We start from the raw sequence: 17765 nt of genomic DNA, 5'->3' as shown, positions 1-17765 counted from the left end.
ATTAATCCGTAACTGTATTTCAGGCCAGGGTAGGAGACTCTAATCAGTATATTTCAGACATTGAAAGGAAACAAAACATTATTTGGTGAAAACAGTTAACGGTTCCACATAGAAAGTAGCAAATTACTGTAACCAGCTCGAAATTTCTTCTACTGGGGTGCCGGTCTTCTGCATCAATAACTTACAGCTGTGAAATTGGGCAATGGCATCCCTAAAATGATTACACTTACCACGAAACTGATCACTTTTAGGCATTTAACAAACTCCCTTTATTTACGTAAATACCACTTTAAGCTGTCTAAGACAGACACCTTCCCTTAGGGATGGATAGCTGATACCCAGCCGAATGTCTCTTTTTCATCTGCATGTAACTAAGCTCTCTTTAAGCCGAATTCCTTTGTAAAGCGCACAGTGGACACATTTTGGTAGCAAAGTTCTGCTGAAAACATACTCCTTGAGATGGACACGAGAAGCTAAGTTGACATTTCGTGCACAATCACTGGATTATAGTCCGGATTTTATTTCACGTTGATTGAAGCGATTGCGCGGCCGTCAAAAAGCGAAAACGCACGAGACTCCACTGAGAGGCCTGAACGGCTGCTACCGGTAGGAGGCTACATGACTGGTACACGTACAACAGTCATTAATAATCTCCAACTGAGCTGATTACAAGAAAAAGCTACCGCTTATTGCATAATCTGGCGAACAGCGGCGAACATCTTTGGAGAGTGGAAGCGGAACAATTAAAAGATGTAAGCATGTAATCATGCATTACGTAGATAGTATAGGAAGTTACATTTCCCAACAAGAAGGCACTCGACTATTACAATTTTCTCTCGGCTTAAGTGCTGTGCTTGTACAGTATGCAGCGGTATTTTACGGAATTCTTACAGTGTTACTATTTGTAAAACAAAACTCAGTCAACGAATTAACGTGTATATTTTTCGAGGAAAAACGCATTTAGACCCCTTCAGTTAGTGGCCTTTTGGAAACCGAAACTAATCCAAATTCTAAAGTCAGTAGATTGAATGGAGTGAATGAGTTGAGCCATCCGCCCTCCCCCCTTTCCCCCGGGAGAACTCCCATATAAAAGGTAGGGGGTTGGTGTTTGTAATGTCGGTAGAGAGTATTGTAAGCAATCATATCGTAAGTCTACACTGAGATAAAAATTGAAATTAACTGAGGCGAATTGAAATTGTGTGACCATTCAAACGAAAGCCATTGAGCAGTTATTTCCTGTGAGATGTTGTAGTACTTTCCTGAGATGTTTCCATTCATGATCCTGAGTTTGTTGTCATTCAGTCTGTAGGCAGTCGGTCTCGGGTACTGCCCGTTTGTAAATTCGCTTCCAAGTCATTGTCGAATTGAAAATCATAGAAAGTTGGGTCGGTGGGAAACTACAGTAATAATAATAGTAATAATAATAATAATAATAATAATAATAATAATAATAATAATAATAATAATAATAATATTCTTTTATTTACCCTCGGCAGTGTTTATAGCACAAGTGCTAGTGGGGCCGAACATTAAACTTCACAAGAAATTATTTCAATTGAAAATAACATTATTCGACGATGTAACCCAAGATAAGAGTTGTGATTCAGTAGGAGCTGCTTTTTAGTAAGTAAAATTGGCTTGGGAGTTGCTAAGTTTTTTAAAAGTTATAACATAGCATGTAAGTTTGAGTTTCTCAAACTTGTGATTTTTATTGATAGCCCCTCCCAATCATGGCTCCCATCCCTCTATTTATGCACTCCTCCCTGTCTTACAATTCCTTCCTCCCCATGGACCCTTACGGGTAACTTACCATGGGGGCAAAATTTAGACGGCAGACTGATCCTGACGGCGGATGTGGCAAACTTGATCGAAATTAACGAAAAAAGGCTGGAATAACTAAATTTTTGCCCGATAGTTTGGTTTACAATACAAACCTTCCTAGGACTCAATTATCAGCAGCTGTTCGTATAATGAGCCCTCGCAGAATTCCCCCCCCCCTCCCCTGCCCCCACCCCGAGTGCGAACGGAAATCGAGCCAGCATTACGGGAGCCGTACGTGCACAGTCGACTTCATTCCCCGCTGACGTCAGAGGTCAAGTATGACGCTGCAATAACTTGAACTATGACGCCAGATCCCATGGGAAACAACACCCCTGGGAGGATTGGATCTAGCTCGGCTGAGCCGCTGATCATGTGACCAGCTTTGAGCCAATAGCACTAACAGCTCACACGTTTCGTCTTGGTCTCCATTAACAGGAAGTTTGCGATCTAAAATCACATTGAAAAGTTTGCCTTTTCGTTGAGTTTTTCACGAAATAACAGCTCTCAGAGAGGATGGCGTTAAAAAGGATCAATAAAGTAAGCATTGAGCCTTTTTTTTTGGTCATTTTTGGACGCTTAAATGGTCTGTAAAGTGAACGGTTTTGCTACATGGTAACTCTCAGACGTGAGCTATACGGCCGGCCAAAGTGCTTTTCTTTCTTGGTGGTTGTCAAGAGTATTCAGGCTTTCGCGTAAACTCTGGATTTATGGATACATCCCTCAGTGCCTACTCTTCGAAGTTTTCAAATTGATTTGTGATTTTTGTTGTCATATTCCAGGAATTACAAGATCTTGGACGCGATCCGCCAGCACAATGTTCTGCAGGACCGGTCGGCGATGATTGTAAGCGAAATATGTTGTATTTGATTGAGTTCAAAGAAAGCGTTTTGTCTTTAAACGGTTCTTTCTTGTCTGCCTGATATTGTTGATTAGTATTTTTGGCCAAGTGTGCGTTTTTTAGCCGGGCTCTATGCTTAAAACTTGCTAATGATGTCTTTTCTCTTTGCATCTGACATCGCGTGAACTTTGAAGTATTTCACTGGCAAGCGACTATCATGGGGCCGGTAAGTACGGAATTCTTCTTTCTTTTCGACCGTAAGTTTCTCAGAAACATTCTCAGGTAACAGTTTTATCGTGCTGTTACACAGGTGTGGTGTTAACTTTTCTTATTTGTCGTTTCTTGTCGAACAGCCTGATAGCCCTTACCAAGGTGGAGTTTTCTTCCTTACGATACATTTTCCAACAGATTATCCATTCAAACCTCCAAAGGTAGGCATCTAAGATATTACTTTGTACCAAAGTCATTACAAGTTTATATTATAACTTCTATTGAGTAGCAGTTGAAGTTTGGTAGAGTCTACGCCATGCAAAAAGCAGGAGAACCCCCATGTTCTTCGTGAACATGTACCTTTCTGCCTTTCTTCCGGTATTCACAAGCTCTCAGTCTTTCTCAACTGTTGTTTGTCTGATTTAACTCTTATACCGACAATCTGTTACTGTTTTGACAACCATTAGTATGTCGTCTTGTTATACAACAGCCAGTGAGCGTTCGGTTGACTATTTGCGTTGTATAAGGGACGTTCGAAGACTAAGTACAGGAGCTTACACAACTGTATTGTACATGCTTCGTGGTCACCTTATGAATAGCATGTGTTGATTTGCATTTTCTCGTTGGTGAATTAGCTTCGAATTCCTAAATCAAATTGATATGAGCCATTTAAAGTGTGGTTTTGAGAATTCTAAAGTGTGATTTGTTCATCGCTCCCTTGTTAAATGGGTATCCACTTTGAGGCTATTTTAGTATTGCTCAATCGAGATTTGATGGGCTGCTACTTGTACATTTCTATTAAAACCAGTAAAGCTATAAACTCCTGACGTAAACAGAACTGTAAGCACTGCATCACTGATTTAAAGCTCATCCCCTAACCTTACAACGAGAAACTTTCAAAGAATCATGAAGTCAATAAATAACTCAGAAGTTAGAGCTGACTTGAGGTGATTCCCTTGTTGTAGTGGACATCATTGCTACTCAGTTATTCAAAGTTTAGTTGTCCAGTTATGTAACTAATCCTTTAGCAAAGTTAGTGTCCATCTTTTTACTCCAGAATCATGTAACAATTAAGTGGTTGGGAGAGAATTATTATTATTATTATTATTTATTCTCATTCCCCTTCGACTCCACCCACTGTAATGTGACATTTTAAGGTCATGTAATTTTAGATATCTACTGCTATCGATCTGGTTTTGACAAAGTTAAGTGATGTTTGGAAATCGTAATAAATTATTGTTGTGGGCAAGTTGGCTAAAACCGGCTACAAGATTTCTGAATATTTTTGGTTTATTTCCTTGCCAAAATTTAAAGGAGAGTCTAGTAATTTTTAAGTTTATATGATATTTTTTTTATTTGCTTAATCAAATCTTCATGTTGATCTTGTATGAAAATTGAAAAAGAAATCCTTATTAATTTTTCTTCCTTGGGTTTGAGACATCTAAAAAACGTGAATTGCCACTTCTGGTTGGGATACAATATTGCGCATGATGGGAGACTGGGGAAAGCAGGGCTAGTACGTCAATACATGATCGCTGGTTTTGCGGCTTCTCTGTTCCTCAGTTGTTTTTCATGTACAGAGGAAGAAAACTGTGTGGATGAAATCATGACTGAGAATGGTGAATGGTCACAATGAAACAACTGAGGAATAGAGAAACCGCCAAAGTAGTGATCCGGTATTGACGTCACAGCTATACTATCCCTAGTCTCCAATCTTGCATGGGGTTGTTTCCCACCAGAAGCAAAATTTCACTTTTTTTATGCCTCAAAATTATATGGAGAAGAAAAATCGAGAAGGAAATTTTTTTTCATGTTAGTACAAGAACAAAATGAAAATTTGATCAAGCAAATGAAATAATTTCTGTCTTGTACACTTTAAAGAAAAATACAACAGTTTTGAATTTTGAAACATGTTTCAGCTGCCATCATCAGTTCCAAAATAAGTTATAATTGAACTTAAATAAATATACAGCACTAATTAGAAATGCGAACGAAAATGGTAACAAGAGCAAGAAAAGAATGCCTAACTTTGTAAGAATTTTATGGTGAGTTTTAAGATAAACGTGTTTGAGCAAAACTGGAAGTAGCATGATCTACAGGCTTAAGAGTGTAGTAGAGATTGAAACTAAGAGAAAACTGTTACATGCTGCCTCTTAATTACCCTGTAAAGTGCTGTTTGCTCTTCATCTCTATTTTTTGTATGGGTTTTTAAGATTTCTTTCCCTGGCACAGTTTGTCTATTGCTCTTTGCTGTTCTGTTGCTACGTGGTGAAGTTTTTGAGCAATTTTTGACAACTTTTTACAGTGCAAGTTTAAAAACTGTGAACACTTATTATCTCTGGAATGAAAAAATTGTGTACTCTAGGGAAAAAAACAATCTGATCCAAGATGAATAAACTGGAAACTGTTCCTTTTTTTTGGGGGGGGGGGGGGGGGGGGTTCTGGTTTTCACTTGCAGTTTGATATCATGTCCAAGGCTGTGCTCTAACGGCACCCTGTTGCCTGAGGCGACTAACATTTGGCCTTGGGCGACTGAAAATATTTTTTTGGTCGCCCAGCCGGGCGACCTGCTGATGTTGGTTTCTCGGTTTACGGTAAAAAACACAAAAAAGGAAATGTTGTTCAATCGGGCGGGCGTTGATATTCAAAGGTCGTTTCACGTGAATTCACGTATAACATAATCGTCGACTTTGATCGTGACAAGCTGCACAGTTTTCGATTTTAACCGCTTTTCCAAGTAGCATTATAATTTTTCCTGTAAATTAGGATGGCTCGTTGGTTAGTTTTTCGAAAGGAATTTGTTACTTCTGCTCTGATAGGTGTAAAGTACCGTCGGCTATTAATAAATCGTTTTAGAAATGAACACAGGAGTCGCTCTTTTTAAAGACGAGCGCTTTCTATTTGACAAAATTTTCGAAAATATCGGGTGGGAATCGAATGGAACAGGATCTTTTCCGGAAAAGATTTTCGAAAATTTAGGACAACCTTTTCAGTGTTCCGGAAAAGTGGAAATTTCTGTATTTTCGAAAATTCTCGTGTTCCATTCAAAAGTTTCCAGTCGGACTGTTTGAACATATACGATAAATGGCGTCAAGAAGCCTGAGGCAAAAACTGACCACATGATGACTGAGTATAAGCCCGTTCCATTCGAGACCGAAATTTCTGAAAATTCAAACCGAAAATTTTTGGTGAATGGAAAGTGCGCATTGATGTTCAAAGGTCGTTCCACGTGAATTCACATGTAGCATAATCCTTGACGTTGAACTTGACTAGCATTGGGATGGCTCATCAGCTAGTTTTTCAAAAGAAGTTGTTACTTCTCGTCAAGTACGGTCGGCGATTAATAAATCGCTGAATAAACATGGGAGTCGCTCTTTTATGCTAATTTAATATTTTAGCAGGCTTTTTACTGCCGTGTCTGCGAGGCTAAAACATAACTTAAAGGGATACTCTAGACCCCAAAACAACTTTCCATATTCAGAAAGCTTATGACCCAAATAAAAGATATTTACCAAAATTGGAGTTCGATCTCCGCTATTTTGCCTAGAAAAGCGAAAAGTTTCTCGTCACGGGATTCGAAGCAGCGCTTGGGCCGAAAACCGGAAATGACGTAGAAAGAAGAACTCGCCAAACCTTTTCCGGTTAGATTTCCCTGGATATCTTTAGCAAGATTTGGTAAATGGCTTGATTTTAAAATTTCAAAATAATTGTATAGTTCTTGATTTGAGGAAAATTCAATAATACCGTATCGATTTATGGTTGCTTGATGCTTAATTCTAGTAACAACGGTGAAGGTCTTAAAAATTCGCATTTCTTTCGGGTTTTGTACGGGTGGTTCGGACACACGCGATTCGATTTGTTTGCTAACCCCACGACCTCTGCTCACTTTTCTGAAGACTGTTCTCAACCACAAATTATCACAGCAGGGTTGTAGCTAAGAAATTTGCCTGCCGGTTAGCTGAGAAATTGAGCCGGCCAAAGAAGGCGCGAAGTGCCTTCTGCCGTCGGCGGAGCTGACGAAGGGGTAGGTATGGGAGGGGGGTATGGGGGGTCTCCCCAGGAAATTTTGAAAATTTTAATTCAATTTGGTGCACTCTGGTGAAATCTAGGGGCTCTTTTATGCAAAAAAAAAACAACCATTAAAGAGAAGGTCAGCTGTGGTGCTGCAGTTTGAAACGTGTGGTACAGAGATTCACCCTGAATTTGTTCAAAATTTTCTCCCTCGCTTTGACGTTTCCATATTTCCTTCGTGTGGTTTTCGTTGTTTGGCGTTCCTTGAACTCTCTACCTGGTTTGTTCACTGTGCCCCTAAGGAGAATGACAGACCTTCTGAGCAGACAGTACTTTGTTTTACTACAGTTCGTCAATCTATGCTGTTTTCTTAATTCTCTTTTTGGTGAGCTCACTAGAAGAATAGTTCTTTATTTAAAGACGGTAAAATCCATCAGGAGTATAAAAATTAGAAATAACCTAACTCTCCTAAAAAAAATTCAAAACCTAACTACAACTAATCTAATCTAACTAAAACCCGTTTTTCATGAATGCCGTGTATACTCTAACATTAAAAATGAAAATACGTGCGTAAGATTTTCAATATTTACTTAACATTAAAGTAATGAGAACGAAAGTTACATCGCTTTCCATTCGTTCCGAAAAGATAAGTGCTTTTAAGTTTGCACTAGAATGTCAGAAAATCGATTCTTATAAACGCTTAGAACTGCAAACAAAAGAGCAGTCCACTCGGTCGTTCAGCTGTTCATCCAGTTTCGCGGGTTCGTTCACTCGGTTTCTCGTTCGTTCGTTTTCGCCGGCAAGCACTCGGCGGACCGTTTACGTTTCTGGTTTGTTCAGTTGTTCCTCCGTTTGCCCAGTTCTTCTTGCTATTCATGAGCATAAACATGTTATAAACAATAAAATTTAACCAATTAAAAGCTGTTTTAAAACATAACGAAGAAGTTCCTTCATGTTTTTTTCTCTGTCATGCTACAGAGAAAGACTTCTTCTTTCTCCGATCTGACACAAATACCTGGTAACAAACTCGTTCCCAATCTTTCGCAACGCCTTGAATGCGGGGGCTAAGGGCTAATCGGGGCTACCAAGCTTCGTGTTGACAAGATGGCGGACGCAGAGGGAAAGAGGATCGACGCGGTAAACAAGTTCTCAAAACAAGACTTTATTTCAATTACTTTATGGCATCGATACTCAAGGTAGTCAGGAGTTTATTCAGCCTTTTCACTTAAAATATATTATTCTAAATCGAACGATTGCTAGTGGGTAACTTAAGAACTGTTCAAATTGCCCTTTTAACCGAGTGTTTGCCACCCAAAATTCAGCCGGCGATGACCTCTTTCCCAGCCGGCGAATTTCGCCGGCAGCCGGCGCTTAGCGACAACCCTGTCACAGCTGTGTCTGTGGAAAGATGAAAAGCTCACAAAACGCCATTTCAACCTTGTTTTAAAGAAGGACTATCAGAAAATAAGAGCATGGACAGCACGTCCAGAGAAGCCGCTCTCGCCAGACAGATTACAAAACAAGCTACTCCACCAGAACTGAGCTAGGGTTCACTGTATGTTTGAAAAATAATAAGAAATTGTTATTCCAGTGCAGCCTGAAGAAACCTAGCATTAGCCGATAATGATACTTAAGCTTGCCTTTCGAACACGCGCGACAGGGCAAAATGACCAACAAAGGTGAACACCGTTTACTAAATCAGCATAATATCGAAGGTAAAGGCCTTATTTTGCTTTAAAATGGAAAGCAATGAAAAATTGCCGGTATCATTACTTAGCGGAAAAAATCCCTGTAAAGTGAGCTCGAATGCGGTAGAACGCAATACGCAATATGGAAGGAAAGGTATAAACTCGTTTAATGTCCCAAAAGGCCCAGCACAACACAATGACTTCCGAATTTATTTATGGGCTTAGACTTCGTCGTAGTATTGCTGTTTGTACAGGTACCGCTCCGGTAAAGTGTGAATCGTTATAATGAAAGCTGCCCACATCTCCAAGCTTTCGCTGAGCTTTGTTCGATGTGTCTCTGATCTAACAGGCCAATTCCCGGGGTAAAATTTACGTGGATTTTTTTTAAAAATGTAACTAAACTGGATTTCAAATAACAACGCCGTACCATAAAAAGGAAACTTTAATGCTACTCAAAACGTATTCAATCGCCAATGAAATCTCATTGCGGATGTGAAATACACCGAATTTGCGATATAGTGCATAACTGGTCGCTTACCAATCCGCTCTTAAACACCTCTTCGCACTCGTTTTGTAGAGTCCGTAACCGAGTTCAGTTCGCTGTTACAAGGCTAAACACATACGACAGAGCGCCCTCATAGCTCTGCTAACATAGCTCCGTCGGCAATTTCGATTGTACTATTCTTTTCAGAAGAAAAACAAGCAAAATAACTACGCTAATCCCCAGAATCCATATTCTCTTCAGTGTTGTAAACAAGAGCGGTTCTTCATTCTACGTCATCGATCACGTGCTCCACTAAAGACGATTTTTACTTCTGGTCTTCAAAAAGGGAACATTTCGCCTTTCTCCGGCAATTTTCGGCCTTTTACTTTTTTCTTTTGTACTTTTTGTGCCGTTTACCCTTTATTATAGTCCAAATGCTACCTTTTAAGCGAAAGTTGTTTTGGGGTCTAGAGTGTCCCTTTAAGATTGTTTTTCCAGCAAAACACGATGTATAAAAAAGAAGAGATACGTTTATTTTTTGTGATTGTTTTAGAAACGGGTATAAACTTTATATTAAAGTCCCGCATTGTCCTTGGTGTCGTGACAAGTTATTACGTATCACGCACTAAAAATAAAATTGACCAAAAAGCTCATTTGTCCTGAACATTTCACCGATAACATAGGAAAGAAAATACTTCTGTTCTGCTCTGAAACGATGACTTTCCAACAAGATGACTTATTCAAAAAAGATAGTAGTTTTGGTACAGCCGTGGGTTTCGTTGTGGAAATTCATGGCAGCTTTCCCGGGAAAGCCCCCACGGGATCTCAGTCATTTGTTGCAAGCGAATTTTCTTTTCAACCTGAATGATTAGTAAAAAGAATAGTTTTCTTATTTTTGACCGAAACATTTTTATAAAAATTACCTAAACAGACCTTAATCTTACTTTTCCATTAAAAAACATGAAAAATTCGGCGGCTTTGCCCTTGTTTCTCATGGCGCGAAAACTTTGATGGGGATCATATGACAACATGCAGGTTTTTTTTTTCGCACGCTTTGGCTAAAAATTAGCGAATTCGCTGATCATCAGAGCAGTATAGCGGCGATGTTTTGTTGAAGAAAAGATGGATGAAGATCTTGCTGCCTTGTTTAAAGTCTTGCCTTGTTGTCTGATTGGATGTAGAACAACAAAACATTCCAGAAACAATTCTTAGTGTTTGTACTTTTTCTAGTCATACTGGCCAGTCAAAATGATGGTAGGCAGAGCTGGCTGTCATTGGACAGGAAATGAGGAACTTAAGAGCTCATCTTCCCCTGGGTCTAGCATTTCTCTTGGCCAGTTAAAATAGTATCCATACCAAGGCTTTTAAAAAGGTATCAAAACATCAGAAAGTACAAGCCATAAAAAATGAAATAAAAAAATAAATTGACAACACCAGTTTTGTTCAATGACAACATTATGGCAATTTCAACTAATAATTATAGTGTCAGGATTAGCAAAGAGTCAAACAGCAATGCAAGTTTTTTTTTTTTTTTGTAAAAGGAGAGTTTCAATTCTCCACATGCTTAAAAATTCATTGTCATGAAACATACAGCTGTGGGCCTTCCAAAACTGCAAAATAAGTTAAGGTGGCCGAACACAGTTTGCGCGCGCTTTACAGATTCTGTTAGTGATGATGTTAGGCATGCGCTAGGGTTGTGGTAGGCAAATACTATCGATCCCTCTATTTTATACCAAATGGATCACAAAGGTGAGTTTTGCTCTTAAAATAACCCAGTTTCTCGTTATTGAATCCTTCATCATTTATCACCAAGCAAAGAAAGTGAGTTCACGAAGAGCTAAGCCTTTTTGCACGCTTTTCATCTTTGCTGAGAAAACTTAATTAAAAGCCACGCATGCGTATTGCACCAAAAAATTGTGACTGGTTGTTTTAATGGAAATGAACTGTTTTCTAAGGAACCGCTTGTTAGAATTTTGTGAAATTTAACAAAGCAGTAGTTCTCTAAATGCGTAATTCGCCTACGAACAGAAACCAAAATCTAACAGACGGTATCTTCAAAAAACATTTAAGTGCAAAACCAACATTTACAGGAGATCTCTCTGTTAAAATTACATGAAAGCAGCGTCACTATGTCAGTATTTTGTGAGTTTTTCTGTATACAAAACATGGAAAAAATCTAACAAGTGCATTTTCTAAAAATTAAGGAAAACCATTATTTGTGGACAGTTAATAGCTTGCTGCATTGCCATGGCAACGTCACCTTGCTCAATAAGAAGTATCAAAATTTATTCCTTCTTAGTTAATCTTGCACCATGCTAATTTCGGGTACTCAGAAGTACGTAGTTTTCAAAAAATGTTTACTAACACCTGTATACTGGAAAACTGTGTTCGGCCACCTTAAATTTCCTGTAATAGGTAAAGCCAGTACTAGTTAACACTCCAACAAACCCAAGTAAGATCTTCTGGTTAGGCAAATGTGCAATACTGTGACACATGAATCGTTGAAGCTTGTGACTGTGACATACCTCAATCAAAGTCCTTCCTTTAACCAGCCTTTTGGGCAACTTGTCCTTAATCAATGTCAGCCAGTTTTATTTTCGAAGTTTTTGAGCATCTGCCCCTCGCTGATAACAGAAAAAAGAAAAATTGGCGCAAGCAGTAGATTTGTAGGAGTGGCTGTGTGTCCAGACTAATTGTAGGTAAGGAGAAACTTGTAACATGCCATCGTCATAAAAAATTTAATGCCTTTGAACGAGCACTCACAGGACTTTTGACCTCCCATGTTGATTAACCCTTTTCCTACCAGCCGTTACCAGAGGTTTTCCAAACATCCTGCCAAATTTGCAAAGTGGTTACTTCAAACCCCATGTGCAGTAAAAATACACAACTTACAGGGTGAAAAAAAACCAACATCCCTTTGGTCTAAAATAGTAAAAATTACTAATTATGGAATAAAATACACTAGTTGCCAATTAAAAATTTTCCAAAAAGCAAACTTGAAAGTAAAAATTTCCAAAATTTTGATGAAATTTGATCCTCGCATCACATGGGCAAAACTTGGTCAGTGTCGAGGGAACGTGTCTGTTTATGCAAATTAAGCAGTTGTCACTTTTCTTCAATGAAAATAGAAAGAAAAGCAGACAAAAAGCTTTCCTGAATGAAAAATTTATTCACCAAAGTCTTTGTTGACACGTAGGAAAGAAACATGTATCATTCTATATGCAAGATGAGAGACGTGCAAGCGATTTGAAGGAACTACAAGTCCATTTTGAAGTGAAGTTATCCACCCGTACGTAGCACGTTTTTCAAAACTTTCACAAAAACTGTTCGAAATACGAAGAATCGGTCAATGAGAATAGTATTTCAGTACAGATTCACAATCAAACCTTGGCTGTTGAATTCCCAGAAGTACTCGAAAATTATGCAGAAAGTCTGGCCTGAATAATGATTTGAGATGTCCGCTAGCTCATCGCCTAGATAAAATGACAATTTCTTCGCCGTTATTTCTCGGATTTCCGCTGTTGAAACTGTTGAGTATCCTTAGTAGTTCTTCTTTTGAGTTATGTTTTTGAAAAAGTGTGTTTTCCGTTGGAAAACGCGAAAATCGGTGACTAAAAATTTGATGTCCGACTTGCGCACAACAAAAACTGAAATTTGAGATGGTTTTGTGTAGACAAAAAGCTCTTTTGTCTAGAACCCCCTAAGACCTATAAATATATGGACAGAAAGTGGATGCTGATAGGTCAGTCGTTCCTGAAGACAATGAGAATAGGGGACAAAAAAATCCCTTCTAGGGGAGGTAGGAACCAAACGTGAACTGAATGTGATCCTGCTCGAAATCACGGCCGGGTTTGGCTGGCCAGTGATCAATGGGTTAACGTAAGACTTTCATTAGGGCACCAAGACTGGAGAACACAAAGCCAGACTTTTTTCTAGTTCTGTGTCAGTTAAGTGCCAGTTTTTGGGGTTTTGTTAACGACCAGGCACCGGGCAAATTGATCGTCCTGTGAACATGACTTCATGGGGCTGTCTTTAACATCCCAGCCAGCTTTTTCAGAAGAAGACTTATACAGCCATGTTAACTATCCTGGCCAGGTGCAATAACCTCTTGCCCAATGGTCAAATTAAAATCTTAATGAAACCCCTGCACTTCTGCCAGTAGTGATTAGTTAGAACATAGCCAACTCTAGTTATATGTATGGAAATCCCTGCAATAAAACTGCATATCAGTTTTATTGTACGATGTAATTCCTGACCATATGAGAAAAGCAGAGTCACCTTTTGAAGTTAACATGGAGTCCCGTAATAGAGACTCAGGTGTCCATAAGGAGAGGTTCTTCTGTACAAAATGCGAGAAAAGGCGTTAAGACAGTGAAAAACCACCTTTTTTGTTATTTTAAAGGTGGTATTCCTGGTTTCAGTTGTTTTGGACATTTTGGTTTCATTTCATTGTTTCAGGTTTTGGTCTGTGCTTTGCCTAACAGGCACTGCCTTTTTTAGAAGAAGAAATTAGTAAATAATGCACTTGCTCAAATGAGTTACCCCATCAGAAACAATGGTTAAGAAGGCACAAAAGTCTCTAATTTCTTGCAACATAGTTGAAGGCTGTGTAAGAATTCCCTGCTCTGTTTTTCATTTCTCCTCTCTCTGTTTCAGCTTAGATCATTCATCAAATTAATGTTGTTGTGTTTGGTGTACTCTTTAACAAATTATTATTCCACAAGTGCGCGTTGGATATGAGATGAAAGATAATAATCTCATGTCCGACAAGCTTGAGTGGAATAATTGTCTTATTAATATAATATTTATAATATTGCAAGATTTTGCTGATTTCGCTTTGCAAGAACAATTAGAAGACAATTTAATGGTCTCTATTTCTCTGGCATAGTATAATAATGCGTAATTATACCATTGCTGCTAAGCCAACCAAATCCAATTGCATTATACAATGATCCAGTTTTTAATAATTATCATTATAAAGCATTCTATCTGTATTTCTCTTTTTCAGGTTTCATTTACTACCAAAATATATCACCCTAACATAAACAGTAATGGAAGTATTTGTCTTGATATCCTGCGGTCACAGTGGAGCCCTGCACTTACAATTTCAAAAGGTAATGTTTGGCCCTGAAGAACATTCTTTAAAGACTTTATCACCGACTTGTTGCGGGAAGATTTCACAAAATTGTAGTAGATTGTTTGGCAAAATGTGTGATTTTCATGAGCTAACTTTCTTTTAGCCCTGTAGATTTCACGACAAATAGTGTCCCTTTGTTTTGTTGGGTTTTTTTCTGAGATGCTTGCAGGGCTAAAATGCTTGACGTAGTGCAATGGCTGGTCATGACATACCTTGTGGCCAGATAAGATGATAGCCTTGTTTTATTATTTATTTATTTTTTTGAAGGGGGGTTAGGGGAGTGGGGGCAGTTGTCAAGATAGTGAGCCTGATTTCGTAGTGCAGCTTTAAGAGGAATCAACCACAGGTAGATTCTGTCTGCAAATTAGTGCCCAAATCCTTGTTCTAGACCACCAACAAAGGAAAAAATACTGGAAGTCAGTTTCCAAATCCCCTCTAATCTGACTGGCTTATCCAGACCAAGCCAGCAATGACCTTGTACAAAGGCCAATCACAGAGTGTACTCAGATCCTGGTACACCATTGGTGCTCTGGAACAAGGATTTGGGTGCCAATTTGCAGACAACATTTACCAGTGGTTGATTCTGTCTGCGGCGCAAGCTACCTAAAGCATTACAAGTAAGTTTTGATAGCCTTGTTTTTATTATTTATTTATTTTTTTGAAGGGGGGTTAGGGGAGTGGGGGCAGTTGTCAAGATAGTGAGCCTGATTTCGTAGTGCAGCTTTAAGAGGAATCAACCACAGGTAGATTCTGTCTGCGAATTAGTGCCCAAATCCTTGTTCTAGACCACCAACAAAGGAAAAAATACTGGAAGTCAGTTTCCAAATCCCCTCTAATCTGACTGGCTTATCCAGACCAAGCCAGCAATGACCTTGTACAAAGGCCAATCACAGAGTGTACTCAGATCCTGGTACACCATTGGTGCTCTGGAACAAGGATTTGGGTGCCAATTTGCAGACAACATTTACCAGTGGTTGATTCTGTCTGCGGCGCAAGCTACCTAAAGCATTACAAGTAAGTTTTGTGTGGGAATTACAATTGAAAATGAAAATTGCAAGCCTTAAAAAACCAGGGGCTCTCTTTTACATAACTGTAATGCCACCACTACATGTTGTTTCTTGGAAAGGGGTTAATCCCCTGAATAATTTTCTTCACTCTTTGAATAAATGATTTTAGATGTTTACTTACTCTGGGATGCCTGTTTAGTTACATATGTACACTTACAGTTGTATGTTTGCCTTTTGTTTCAGTTCTTTTGTCAATATGTTCGTTGCTTACTGATCCAAATCCTGATGATCCCCTGGTGCCTGATATAGCGCGTATTTATAAGACAGACAGAGGGAAATATTCCGAAACTGCAAAGGAATGGACTCGGAAATATGCCATGTGAACTTCTAAGGACTTAAACTGTTATTTGTCTGTGGTGGGACTGTAGTCTGGCAGCTCTTTAAGACTGTATACTATTAAGGTCTCTTTCACTGCGCTCTGCAAGTACATACTAAGTACTCTATGCCTAAGTGATTTATTGGTAATTTCCATTTGTTGCAATGAGTTGTATTGCTTAGTATTAGTTATGACTGCTTTAGTGAAGATTTGAAAGGGCACTAAATGTATAAGATTTCAATGTTTTCTATCTTAGTGTTTCCACAAAGGTGCCTGTCTGCTGAATTCAGATCTTGATTAATGCGGTCCTTTCTGTAGTGTGTTGACTGTGTTGTCTTATTTGTGAGGGTGTTGAATATGTTCTTGTACATACACATATTAAATGCGGTGATTGTTAATAATGTCTCAGTACTTTCAGCCCCATGTTCAGCATACAGATTCTCCTTAAATGTTCTTTTTGCCTATAGTTTAAAAGGATCAGCTGTTTTGTTTTGTTTTGTTTTTTTTTTCTTTTTCTTGTTTTTCTTTTGGTTAGCATTGATAAGCCAAGTACTTGTTTTTCCAATGTAATCGAGGAGAAGTTAGATGTTGAAGCTGTTGAGGGCTGAAACTGTTAAAACCTACTTTTTTTACTATGACAGTTTTGTATTAGTTATCCAGTTCGCATGTCATCAGGCAGAGACCCTCATCTGTCGGCAGTGACAGCAGCGTAGTTTGTAACTGGCAGGGTTAGGTGAAATGCCAACTCAAAGTCTGAAGAACATCATTGTTATGTTTTATCATAATAATTGTGAAGATTACTGCAAAGTGCAATACATGTAAGCTTGAGCAATTACTAAATTGTCTTTTTGTCCCTTAAAGTCTTGAATAAACAGATAATTTAGCAATTGACTCGATACTTATGGTATGGTTTGATTTCTTGCGCTGCACTCTCCTTCTCGTAATTTTTTGACAGTTTTGTTTATCTTTATCTAGCAAAACTTTGTGTTTATTATAAAGCATTCCATTGTCACATACTTGTAACAGACACCAAGTGGGTTTGTAATCGGTATGTTACATGCTAATTACATTTTTTTTAAGAAGACTGATACCTCCCAGTTTTGATGCCAGAAATGTGAGTTTGCAAGGGTTTGTTATTATAAACCTTGTGCATGTATTTGACTCCAGGCATAATGACTTTTGTGTGTGGCAAACTCAATCTTGTGAAGGAGTCATGTACCGGGTAAATAAAGCATACATACATATGCCATTTAGTAGATCTTTAATTTTTGTCATGACAGCAAAAGGGTTTTGGAAAGATCTTGCAAATAGAAGCCAAAAGATTGAACAGTATGTGTGCTCCATCACCGTTTCATCTGATTTCCAAACACCAGGAAGTGGGTTGGAAAAGGAAAGGGAAGCTGAGTTTTTGAACCAACTTCAAGGTGTCTGGAAATCATGCGGATGAAATACCCTTTTGAATGTTTGATATAGGCTCTCAAACCATTGATGATTCTTGGAGAAATTCAAAGCAAAAGTTCACCAAATTTTGTGATAATTAAGGTCACATTTCGAAGCCCCCTCCACGGTAGTGATTCCCTTTGTTTTCTCTTCATGAATGATGAATATTAATGAGTTTGAGAATGTCATATCCTCCCACCCCCCCCCCCCCCCCCACCTCCCAACCACTTTCCCTTGCCCAAGGGGCACAAACCCACATACACAGCAGCATGTGAATTATATCATTCTCCAGGTTAGAGACTTAGTGCAAGATTCAGCACAAGTTTGAAAATATTGCAATTGACACCTTGTTGTACATGAGCACTTTATCTTCAGGTCATATAACCTCATGTATGTGCATTGCTTTATCTTTGAAGCTCAAAAGATGTTTACACATGATACATCGCTTAGACGCACATAAACTTAATCTTTGTTTGGTTAATGTTTCACTGGCAGTTGGTTGGAGCTTTTTTTCTTTGAGGGGAAAAAACACTGTCACTTTGCAGTCAAGCAAAATAAATAAATAAAGAGAGTAGCTGAAAAGAAACAGCCGAAGATGCATCTTTCCAGACACTATGTAAATGATAATTCTCGATTTATACTAAAAACAACAGAACAAACAACAAAACGAATTACGGTCGTTTCACCAACGTCCTGTGTGCCAGTTCGCTAACGTATTAGGTTGGTTTGCCTACGGCTCTTTTCAGTTATTCT

The 17765-nt window shown here is 38.7% G+C and overlaps 2 protein-coding genes across 3 annotated transcripts in view; one reads left to right on the top strand and one right to left on the bottom strand.

Annotated features, from left to right (window-relative positions):
• Window positions 1-2200: 2200 nt before the first annotated feature.
• On the top strand, window positions 2201-16468 carry LOC146470194 (ubiquitin-conjugating enzyme E2-17 kDa). Its single transcript, XM_085122333.1, has 6 exons — window positions 2201-2358; window positions 2601-2664; window positions 2854-2885; window positions 3013-3090; window positions 14061-14166; window positions 15440-16468. Exons 1-6 carry the CDS (start codon window positions 2335-2337, stop codon window positions 15577-15579), a joined length of 444 nt encoding a protein of 147 aa, XP_084978459.1. The 5' UTR covers window positions 2201-2334; the 3' UTR covers window positions 15580-16468.
• Window positions 3100-17765, bottom strand: part of LOC146470186 (adenosine receptor A2b-like) — a 117170-nt gene continuing 102504 nt past the window's right edge. For both annotated transcript variants that reach the window (XM_085122307.1, XM_085122308.1), the window contains one exon: window positions 3100-10995. The gene's annotated coding sequence lies outside the window, so the exon portion shown is untranslated. The remainder of the gene's footprint in view (window positions 10996-17765) is intronic.

The sequence above is a fragment of the Pavona decussata genome, unplaced genomic scaffold (genome assembly GCF_977016875.1).
Source record: "Pavona decussata unplaced genomic scaffold, jaPavDecu1.1 SCAFFOLD_114, whole genome shotgun sequence".
Taxonomy (NCBI): domain Eukaryota; kingdom Metazoa; phylum Cnidaria; class Anthozoa; order Scleractinia; family Agariciidae; genus Pavona; species Pavona decussata.
The sequence above is the reverse complement of the archived record's forward strand: the minus strand, read 5'-3'. Positions and strand labels throughout refer to the sequence as shown.

Bases quoted from the DNA above. Each gene is read 5' to 3' on its own strand.
- LOC146470194 (XM_085122333.1), top strand. From the start codon at position 2,335: ATGGCGTTAAAAAGGATCAATAAA. The intron at 2,359-2,600 runs GTAAGCATTGAG...GTCATATTCCAG, and splicing joins CGTTAAAAAGGATCAATAAA to GAATTACAAGATCTTGGACG. The intron at 2,886-3,012 runs GTAAGTACGGAA...CTTGTCGAACAG, and splicing joins AAGCGACTATCATGGGGCCG to CCTGATAGCCCTTACCAAGG.